The sequence below is a fragment of the Amphiura filiformis genome, chromosome 14 (genome assembly GCF_039555335.1).
Source record: "Amphiura filiformis chromosome 14, Afil_fr2py, whole genome shotgun sequence".
Classification (NCBI taxonomy): Eukaryota; Metazoa; Echinodermata; class Ophiuroidea; order Amphilepidida; family Amphiuridae; genus Amphiura; species Amphiura filiformis.
Window position 1 is genome coordinate 44,592,598 of NC_092641.1, and position 11,658 is coordinate 44,604,255.

At 38.6% G+C, this 11,658-nt stretch overlaps 1 protein-coding gene across 2 annotated transcripts; it reads right to left on the minus strand.

Moving 5' to 3' along the window:
* Positions 1-1,197: 1,197 nt before the first annotated feature.
* On the minus strand, positions 1,198-11,274 carry LOC140170161 (uncharacterized). Of its 2 annotated transcripts, XM_072193484.1 has the most exons (3): positions 11,171-11,274; positions 7,314-7,377; positions 1,198-2,364 (listed from the first exon to the last, which is right to left on the minus strand). In XM_072193484.1, the coding sequence occupies exons 2-3, from the start codon at positions 7,374-7,376 to the stop codon at positions 1,333-1,335; spliced, it is 1,095 nt and encodes a 364-aa protein (XP_072049585.1). In that variant the 5' UTR covers position 7,377; positions 11,171-11,274; the 3' UTR covers positions 1,198-1,332. The 2 variants fall into 2 exon arrangements, with proteins under 2 accessions (XP_072049585.1, XP_072049586.1); XM_072193485.1 differs by lacking the exon at positions 7,314-7,377 and having other exon boundaries at positions 11,171-11,268.
* Positions 11,275-11,658: the final 384 nt, after the last annotated feature.

Here is an 11,658-nt window from a genome sequence, read left to right on the forward strand (position 1 = left end):
TTCACTGCCTGATTACCAAGCCGGCCAATCACAACATCAAGTTTGCTTGGTTTTGCCATTTCTAATTTTTTCTTCTCTTCTTTTCCCATATCTTTCTCTTTTTCTTTGTCTTTCTTCTTTTTCTTCTTCCTCGTTTTGTCTTGGGCTTGGCGCCACTGTGGACCATACTTGACGTCTAATTGCTCAAGTTTGTACACCACGGGATGGAATTCCTTTTTATGATTCATAAGGGCGATATCCGTACTGCAAATCGCATCGCACATTTTACAGACATACAAACCACGTTTACCGAATCTTGAAAAGTTACCAATGCCCATTCTAATATGCGGCTTCTTGCCTTTACGTTTGACCAACTTTGTGGACGTACCGCTCACAAAACCTTTTTGACTTGGTGCTGCGCTCGATTTACTAGGAATCTCTTCGATATCAACATCGCTGTTGTCATCATCACCACCACTCCCTCCACCATCATCGCTTACATCCTCCTCGTCACTGCTGCCATAGAGTTGCGAGCTGTGGCTATTGCCTACCTGCCCATCAATAAGCCGTTGGTTCATATCATTCACACTTCCAATTAATGCCCTTCCAGAGTCGGCACCAACCTGTTGTACCAAACTGTCCAACTTCATATTTGACGATCTCACAGCATCAGTTCCGTCATGCTGTGGATGCACTTCGCGCATATGTTTATCAAAGTCCTCTTTGGAAGGCAGCATTTTGTCGCACACCGTACAACAAATCATTTTGTGAGCAAGAAACCGATGCTGTTGCATGCGACACAGCGAAGGTGCTACGTGCTTGCACCAGCGACATTCCAAGCAATCTCCGGTGCCGTATATGTCCTTCAGTTTCTTCTGATCACCGTTTAGATGAATCATGAAATCGTCCAGCGAAGGGAAGAACATGTTGCACTTGAAACAACGCTGAACTCTGTTGATCTTCTTCTTGGACCAGTTCTTCGCGCATCGGCTCGCGGATAAATGCGGAACTAACCGACAAAAGTCTGAATACTGACGCATAGTGGGAGTCAGCTCTCGGTAGCTACCTTTACCGTCATTGGTTTCATCTCTTTTGCCACCGTTATTAGTATCGCTATTACTATTACTGCCACCACTCCCTCCTTTTTCCTTACTCGTAGTCTTCCTTTCATTCTGAGCAACTGAGTCATCTTGACCGCTGACTCCTTTGCAATCCAATATCTTGTAATGACATTGGAAGTCGATGGCGTGGGCGTACCCGGTCCTGCACGCATCACAAAACATCACGTTTGGAAATTTATCGTTTACCGAGGAAACCTTCTGATGCGTTTTTGTTTTCATTTTCTTAATACTGTTAGACTGTTTGGAAGAATTGCTTGAGGAATTCTGCATGACGTGGAAAGTTGGAACCTTGCGATGTATTTTGATTCTCCAGGAGTTTGCCATGTTGATTTTGCTTCGACGTTTGACCATCTGATGCCAGGCATACGACGTCAGAGTCTTGAGAGTCAATTTCTTCGCAGTCCATCTCTTCATCACTGTCATCCGACTCTCCCTCATCAATAGCCGCGCAAACTTCGCATTTCGTCCATCCTTCTTTAAAAACAGTTGAGCACTCCTCACAAACTTTCTTCTGCGTCTGTCTTCTGGAACTTCTGCGCACAAAGTGCGGTTCAGCATCCTTTGCTTTGGCTTTCTTCCCGGCTTTACCGGCCTTTGAACTCTTACCGGTAACCGGCTGTTCTTTCTCTGCTTCCTTATCATTGTCCACCGGTTCTTTCCCTGGTTCAATATTATTGACTGATGGTTCTGTTTCTACAGGTTCTTCAGTTGCATTCGCCTTTTCATCCTTGTTACCACTGTCCGAGTCTGATAGTTCTTTTACTGGTTCATTATTATTAACTAACGGTTCTTTTTCTACAGGTTCTTCTGTTACGCTATCCTTGTCATCCTCCTTTTCGGGAATTTCTTCAATAATATCTGCGTCAACATCTTCCTTCGATTCATTATCCATAATTTCTTCATCCTCCTGGGTAGCATCGACAGCCTCTGAATTAGCACCATTTTGTGATGACGACTCGTCATTTTGTGACGACTCCTCGTCACTCTGACTCTCATCAACATCTTCATCTACTAAGTCTTCGTCAGAGTTTGTCTTATCGTCAGGCAGTTCCTCTTTGCCTTCGCTCCCCTCCTCACTGCTACTTGCTACATTTACCATCTCAACGCTGTTTGCGTCACTCTCAGGGCTCAACTCGGTCACTTCTGCTTCTGATGCCACCTCTGATTCCGATGCAGGCCCGCTGCTGGCGGACCCCTCTGATGCATTGTCTGCCATTCTCAAGTTACATTGTGAAGTATCGGTGAAAGATTTTGTAGACTGAATCTGTCATTAAAAAAGAGAATAAAAAAAGAAAATATTTAATTATAGATCAAAGAGAAAACTCAAAGTACCGGTACCGTATTCATTCCAAGAAGTGCCCATTATACCCCAATAAGCACCCACCCAGGGTATTTTAAATTTGCTAAAGGGTACCATTAAAGCCATATTATAACATTATCATACAAAATAGATTAGCATTTCTTTGCCATAAAATGTTAGTTTTTACTGTCAGATATATCCCCTTTTATTTTTGAGCCGAACTACTACGGCAAAGCAAAGAAAATTGGAATTTACTAACAGCACGTATGTTGCCAATACGTACCACTCCTTCAGTCATGTTATGGTACGACCCTTTGTTGTGTAGATCACCGGCCCGCACGCCGTGTACGTACTGTGTGTTATGAACATCGTGTATGCGTTCGACTAATAATTCCATAGTAATAATAAGGCGCCGGATCCGGCGCTTTATTCAAAATCTCGGATTTTGACAAAACTACAGCACCTAGAGTCTTGATATTTGCAGGGTATATTGGTTTAATAAAGTACAATATAATCGTGTAAAAAAATGAATTAAACAGCAAATGTTATAATATGGCTTTAATGTTGAAGTGACTGATAGACGTTGATACAGTGATACAGCTTGAGGATTTGAAGTCCTGTGTAAACTTGCATTTTTCTTGCAATACATTTACTGTATCAGAAAAGCTACTAGAACGTCTCAGGACCCTATAACATACATGTCGGTAAATTTGTCTCTAATAAACGGCCCTTACAAAAAAATTAGGTAAACAAGGTAAAAAATAAGCGCCCACTCAAAATGACTTTGTAAAGCGCCCTGGGAGCTTATTGGAATGAATACGGTACTGCTTTTCCAGTACCCTATGTAACTCATTTATTAGGCTATTCCAGTTGAAATCCATACAACCCCTATGGAAGACATGACCTTGATCTTCCACACAGGGAGTATGAATGTCAAATGGGGTTACCCGAATAGATGACTCTGTTTAAAATCTACACCACCTGTGTGGGATATTAAGATCATCTCTTCTACAGGGGGTGTCATTAGGTAACTCAATCAATATTCTAAAATACTTTTTCTTTGAATTGATACAGTGTGCAAAAGAATTAAGGTACCAGTTATGTTCACCCCTGACTGTATATATCCTAAACAAAGACAAATATATCAAAATTAAAACAAGCAGCCAGTATCTGTACATACTCTTTAGCTCTGATTTAAGAACTCATTTGTTAAAATTGGTTGAGAACAGTGATCTAAAACCTAAGGAAGGAACAAAATCAAAAGTTGCACTTAAGTTGCTTATCAATGGATAATACGGCGCTAATTCCCTTGATCAAAAACGCTTTGTATCAATAGGGTATGGAATGGTGCAAACTGCAACTTTTGAATTTGCATTTTCCTTGGGTTTTTTTTAGGTCATTGTGTCTTTATTTCTTGAACGATTTCAACGAATGAGGTCTTAAATCTGACCTGAGATGCAGTTGTTGGCTGCTGGTTCAAATTACATCTGTATTTGTCTAGGATGTACAGGGGTGAACATAACTGGTACCTGAATTCTTTTGCGTACTGTAGTCACGACTAGAGTGCCACCTGCATATTGGAAAGAAAGTTGCTGTTTGCCTGGATACAAAATACTTTTTTAATTTTGGGGCTACTTTTGAAAGTTACATAGTTTATAATTAAGGTGGCCCCATACAAAGGTGTGTAAATAATAACAACTTGGGTTGGTAAATACAAATATTAGCTTAGTTGGAAGGAATGCACCCTCGGAAATATACTTCTAATCAACGTTTCTAGATGAGAAAACAGAAAGCGTGTCACTAGGGGCCAACAGGGTCGAATTTCATACAACAGGGTTGAAATCTCCCCCCCCTCTCGGCCTGCCAAAATTGCCCCCCCCTCGGTCGGCCTAATGAAAAACCCTTCTTGGATCCTTTGTTAACTAAAAAACATAAAAAATAGGTGATCATGGTCTATAGGCCATGCTGCAATGGGGGTTGACCTTTATCGCTGGATTTTGACAATAAAAATGCATTCTACATAGTGCAAACTATTCCTTATTTGAGTTCATTTTACATGACAAACAATTTGAGATCATTTTCATTGAAACTGGAGCACTTTTATTTTTTTACCCTTGTGTGGCCAAAGAAACTGACCAGCCCCCAATTTTGACCTTTTTGCTTATAACTCAAGAACAGCAAGTCGCAGATAGGTCAAACTATACTTTTCTAAATCGTTAATGACCAGAGGAATACTTTGGCATGGTTTTTGACAAAATCTGATTTTTTTTGGTATTCTTTTGGGGGTAAGGGAAGTGAATTTCAGGGGGGAATGAACAAGTTTTAGGCAAAAGTGTCTCAATAAGTGGAAATTCTTTGAAATTTTGGATTTTTACAGGGGGGTGCTCCTTTGTTCCATAACCATTAAGGTATAGGACATTTTTTGTTTTTACTATAGCCCCCGAATGAAATGTATTTAATTATGTTTGTACTCACTCAGGTAGCATTGTGTGTGAATTTTAAAACTAAGTGCTAATCTTTTTTTATGGGCATTTTAGTGTCTAAAATGGCCCAAAATGAGGGTTTTTCAATATTGCTGTCCATTTCTAATCGTCACCCCCATAGACTTTACATGTAAAATAAAAACGGCTCATAAAAATTGAATAGCACTTAGTTCGGATGTAAAATTCACACAAAATTCTTTTTGAGTGATTACAAAGATAATTAAATACTTTTCATTTGGGGGCTATGTGGAATTTTTTTAAATGTATTCCTTGTACAATGACATTTCACAATAAAATGTCCATTGGAAACAAAGATTGGGGGGGGGGGGACAATTGGGGGTAAAGAGTGCAAAGAATGCCTCTGACGCCGCCACTGGTAATGGTTAAAATATAATCACTGCGTCAAAGATGCATCAAATGTTCCAATAACCCAAGAAGCTGGGAATAATGGCTTTAAGGTGGTAGTGGTACTACAGGCTGAGTCAAAAAGAAGTAAACTCATGTTTGAGGGGCTGTAACTCGAGATCTGTAAGGAATCTGCTAGAAATGATAATACCACTGGAAAGAACAAATGCTACACGTCTAAATACAAAAAGAATTGTTGCAATTGCTCACAGCAAACTCAAGTTATACTCATTTGAATACAACCACCCATTTTTGTAGTTGCACACGGTTTCACTTCACAAGTAGGGGCCTACCTATTTATATGTATTGGTAAGGGGCGATATTCAAATGCAAATAAAGTTCTGTGGCATGTGTGGTTTCGATCAATAATTCTTACATGTTAAAGGGCTCTTTTTAATATGAATTTTACCTCATTGCACTACCTTATAATAAAACTGGCCAAATGGCAACATGGCACCACAATTTACCGCATGCGGGAGCGCATGCGTTTCTGTCGATTTAAGTATCATGAAACTAAGAGTCCCACTGAAGTTCAGCGTCTTTTTCGTGTCCAATTTCATATAGCTAACCGGGTTTCATGTAAGGGAGCTTTATATAAGAATGTGAACAAGCTCAATGTGTATGGGACACTAAGGAACAGACTGCGGAAGCTTCAGCCAAACCACGAACTGCTAGATCACAAGTGAACATTACTAGAGTTAGACATGCGTTACAGCAAGACCAAAGATCAGCTCAATCCTTTACCCAACATTCCCCAATCAAGCTTCTGCCGTTTAGATTCAGTAAAGACTTGAATTGGTATCCCTACAAACTATAGTACCGTCATGGACTTTCTTGTATATTAATTAAAAGCAAGAGTTGTCTTTTCAACAATAAATCCCGTTAGCACTTTGCTGATTCGTCGAAATTGAAATGGATGAAAATCAATCAGCCGTGTGCAGCTACAAAAATGGGTGGTTGTATTCAAATGAGTATAACTTTAGTTTGCTGTGAGCAATTGCAACAATTCTTTTATTTATTTAGACGTGTAAAATTCGCTCTTTCCAGTGGTATTTTCATTTTTAGCAGATTCTTTGTAGATCTCGAGTTACGGCCCCTCAAACATGAGTTTACTTCTTTTTGACTCAGCCTGTACACCCCCTGATAAATTTTGTGACTAATTTTGCATAATTTTTCTCAAAAAATAACTGCACACTGGTAACAAAAGTTATGTATATTATAGAGCCGAGGAATCCAATTACTTCACTGAAATTTCAGTGATTCAAGACATGTGGTTCATTATATATGTTTTAGAAATGAGGTACATTCTAGCGGTACCTCGTTTCTTATCATAAATAACATACCGCCAGGCCTAATATTTAAGAAATAAAGGGTAATGCATGATCCTTTACACGAAAAAATAATGTGTCGAGGCAGTAAAAGCGTAAATAATGGGTGAGGCGCAGCCGAACCCATTATTTAAACGCTTTTACTGCCGAGGACAGTAATTGATTCCTTGCCCTATAATATACATAACTTTTGTTACCAGTGTGTGGACTTTATTTTTTTTTTTTTTTTCAAAATTAGTCACAAAATTTATCAGGGGGTGTAGTACCTCCTTTGGGGTTGGGGGGTACTACACCCCTGGCCAATTTTGTGCCTATTTTTGCATTTTTCTCAAAAACGATAGCGCTGGTGGTGACAAGTAAGATATGTATATAGGGGCAAGGACTACAACTACTGCATTGAAAATTCAGCAACTCAAGTCAAGTAGTTATTGATCAAATATTGGTTTTCCCTCATTTTTGACTGTAACTCCATAACTGTTGTCTGTGTCGAAATAAAATTTCCAGTGCAGTACAATGTAGTTGTAGTCCTTGCCCCTATAATATACATATCTTACTTGTCACCAATGTGCTATAATTTTTGAAAAAAATGCAAAAATATTGGCCAAGGGTGTAGTACCCCCTTAAAGTTAATAGGAAAGGGAACATTTGGCTCAAATGAAACAAAAAATTAATGGTAAAAATTAAAGGTGAAGTTTACCTGCTTCCTGTCAGCATACCTCCTCTGCCTTTCAACTTTTCTTTTCCGGTCTTTTGATGGCATTCTGAAAATGAATGAAGAAAAGTTGTCCTACCATCAAATATATCAAATTCATTGCAATCCAGTAGATATGGGGTTACCAACCTTTCTTAGAAGCGACCCCAATTCTTTGGAATTCACACCATATATCATGAACCGTTGACAAAATTGTACATATCCCATGATTCATTACACGCATTGACAATAGAGGAGGTAGGGTTGTCACATGGTTGTCAACTCTCAAAAAGACCCGGATGATGTTGATGTATATTCCGAGATTTCTGAAATTGCGAAAGAGAGTATTCAAACCTGCTTTGGTTTTCATCTGCTTCAGCCAAATTCTGATCGATGTTTTTTAAGATTTGAACTTTATAACTTCACATTTCTAGATGGGTCTTTTAATTAAATCAAGATTTTACATCATCAACTTTTTGCATTAACCCCCTGAACAGTGAGCACTACCTGCCAATCTAACATTGCCTCTAATTACATGAATATTTTCACTTTAATCACCAATCACAATGGAGCTTTTCAAATATTTCACCCCATTTTTTTTGCATGATGAAATTATTCTAACAATGTTGCTGATTGGGCCAATTGATAATGAAAACTTCTTTTTGGCCAATCGGCAGGTAGTTCTCATGGGGTTAACAATGAGCGTGTTTATAGTGAATATACCGCATATTGAGTATACCGTATACGATAATCCTTGTATATATACCGATACCCTTGCTGTTTATAGTGAGACACAGTTACCGCACAAATTATATATACCAACTAACATTATCGTACATTTGCAATGACCCCGAGGTCACACGGGGAATGTGTAAATATTGTGGCGCGAGCTATAAAGAGCCCATTCAACAATATGATCATGGCGGTGAACATGTAGCTTCTGTTTTGATAACTCTTGGGGGTGAGAATCGTTCCGAATATCCTGCGCGCATCATGAAGAAGCTCCCACTTCTGGTAATACCGCACACAATTTATACTGGTGTGTTTATAGTGGGAATATCTCGCAACAATATCCTTCGGTTTAGAAGGATATCGATGTACCGTACATACATATACTGCTAGTGTTTATAGTGGGCAAGTATCCGGATAATCTCTAACCGGGTAGAAATTGTACCGCAATGTACCGTACATCTGCTCCCACTATAAACACGCTCAATGAAAATTCAGTTTCCATTGCTAAATTCTGGAATTTTTTTTGCAAAATTGCGAAAACAGCCAGGCAATTCTGCTTTGGCCTGCTAGGGCACCAAGGCAATCACATGCTAAAGAATACATCCAAAGTTACACATTTTGAGGAGCACCAAGGCAAAGGCATGGACACCCAAGGCAAGTCCCTTTGGTGCATCTGGTTATTTTTCCCTGAATTGGAATTGCCAACTCAATGAACCACCTTAAATAGTGTTAATTTGATAGATTAAAAATCTCTTACCCTATACATTAGACATTCACATTGTTTATCATGTAGTAGTTTCAAATGCATGTACCTTTACAGAACTGATTCTTTTACTTTTAACAATTTTTTGAAAGTTCTGACAAAGTGGATCATGCAAATTATGTGGAACTCAAAAAGAAAATCATATTCCACACTAAGAGGTGGTGCAATAATTATGTGTACCCCGGGGTGAATTATAGGGGGGCAAAGATTTTTTGGCAGGCGGGAGGAGGGCAAGCATTTTTGGCAGGTCAAATGGGGGTCAAGCGATTTTGGCAGGTCGAAGGGGGGGCAAGCAATTTTTGGCACAGATATTTTGGGTACCATTTCTATATTACGCCCTAAAAATGCGTAGGAAAACGTTAGGAACACATTCAAATATGCAAAATTTCCTGCTCGCTGTGCTCGCATTAAATGATAAGACAAGTTAAGGTTTTAAATTCGGGTTCCCCAAAATCTTGCATGTGTAAGGGGGGGGGCAAAGATTTTTTGGCACGTCAAAAGGGGGGGCAAAGGTTTTTGGCACGTCAAAGGGGGGCAAAGATTTTTGGCATGGCCAAAGGGGGCAAGCATTTTTGGCAGATCATTTTGAGAATTCACCCCCCCAGGGGTACACATAATTATTGCACCACCCCTAAGTGCATGAATGTTTAGACCAGCTAACAAAGTTCAAAGAATCAAATTTACACAAACTTTTTAAAGAGATTTTACCAATACCTCCAAGTCAAGCCTTGAAATAGCGGGTAGCAATCTGCCGTCATAAAGCCACCAATTGGTCCTTGCAAAATTCACATGAACCAGGAGCAATGGTCTAAAACAAATTGCTGCTGGTTCCAGTTTTGCACTTGATGCAGTAGTGCTGGTATGTTGTATTGTATATATGCAGTAAAGAATTAACTATTTGAAAATTCCTCCTCTTTCTTGAGACATTGCTCCTGGTTCTTATAAAATACCAAGGCTTGCTCCAAGTGGTGTGCACTAGCATAGCATTGAGATTGACATTTAGTGGTAGGCCTCAGAAGTGAGTGTTAGGCAGGCTTCACTGCCTACCATAGCTACCACTGCCCATCATAGCTATGAAAACCCTAGTTTTAGGCTAGATTACAAGTTTCAAGGTAAATTTTGGGGAAAATTCACCATCTGGTTCAAGTGGAACTCAAAACAAGTCATACCCAGTATGCCATGTCATGTTTGAAAACAAACACTTTTTCATTATTTTTAAATTCTTTATTTTCCCAAGTTTCTTTTTGGAATTAAATGCCATCAAAAGTCATCTCAGTTTGGACAAGTACAGTGAAAGGTCTTATTTGTATTTTGTGTTTTTTTGATGTGGAAAAATTCACTATCTGGTTCAAGGTTATCACAATCTTGTCTCCACAAACATTCATTTTACAATTCCATTCTGCAGCATCTGAAAAGTGAAATTTCTTCATGGTGAAAATTGTAAAACATTGAAGGTCCATGAAATTAAGGGACAAATCACAAAAATTGCTGCCTTTTAATGCTTTTGAGTGAGGGGCAGTGATTTTCTACACCCCTATCCACAGAATGGAACATCCCAAATTATTTTCCATTAAAATTTCCATTTTCAGGTTTTAAAACACAAAATATGGCAACACCTATATGCCATACCACCCCACTTTTCAATGGTTTGGGTGAAAATTGCCCCCAAATCATTTAAAAAAATGACAGATAGTGAAAAATATACTACCAAAATTTTCACTGGTCGCCATTTTATCATCCTGCAAAATGGACCTTTTCATTTTAAATAGGGGTGTTTTTGTTATTTTCCTATGATGCTCACCCCTCATGAAAATGGTATAAACCACAAAACATCATGAACTTGGAAATCACAACCCCAAAATAAGTTTCATCATTGTGTACTAATATAAATACACAAAATAAGCTTGTATTAAATGGTTGAAATTAGTTAATTCACGTTATCATCCTCAAGTGGTTCCGCGCCACTCAATTATAAACACCCCTATTTTGCACCAAAATGGATCGGTCCAGTGGTGCATAGAGAGCCCGTAGTCTATCAATACAAAATTTTCACCGGCGGATTGTCGCTTTATTTTATGTTATTTCAACAAACCTCGCAATTATATTGAAACTTCATGGATGGAGGACTAATTACTGATTCATATATTGTGAGATTGATAAATAGAAACATAATCAAAGTGGTTTTCTTCAAACTAGCGTATCCCAAACATCACATTGCATACAATGAACTTCTCCATTATACTGCGGCCCACAAAAAAGCTCTACCGGCGAAATTTCTACTTTGGATTAAAAACACGATGTATCATTTACAGTAAACGATTCTTAACAAGCTATTATAATTATTCAAATCAGGAAATTCTGAACTTACCACAAATATTTCAAATCTGCGCGCCGACCTTCAAAAATTCTCGATCGTAGGGAACAAAACACGGTGTGTTTTGCGATAGCGATTTTCCATAACAGCTCCTGAGGTTGACTGCAAGGTCACATGAATATTTAGTAGGGTGACCTTTTGCAAGCGTAGTCTTTCTAAATGAACAGTTTTTGCACATTAAAAAAAGCGATACCAATACGAAGACTGCAAAGACGTCTATCAGATGTAGTAAACAAGGAAAGTAACAAAAATGTTTTCAAAGTCAACAAAATGACAAAGAAACATTTTAATGAAACTTAAAACCCCTTTCGTAAAAAAAATAAAATAAATAAACGTAATTGTTGAAATATATATTAGGCCTATACCAAACAGTAAAAAAAAAAAAAAAAAAAAAAGATCAAGGCCAAGACAATTCATTTCCAAGAATAGGCTTTTAGGGCCTAGGGGACCGTTCACAAACACTTGTAAGGGGGGGCTGATGC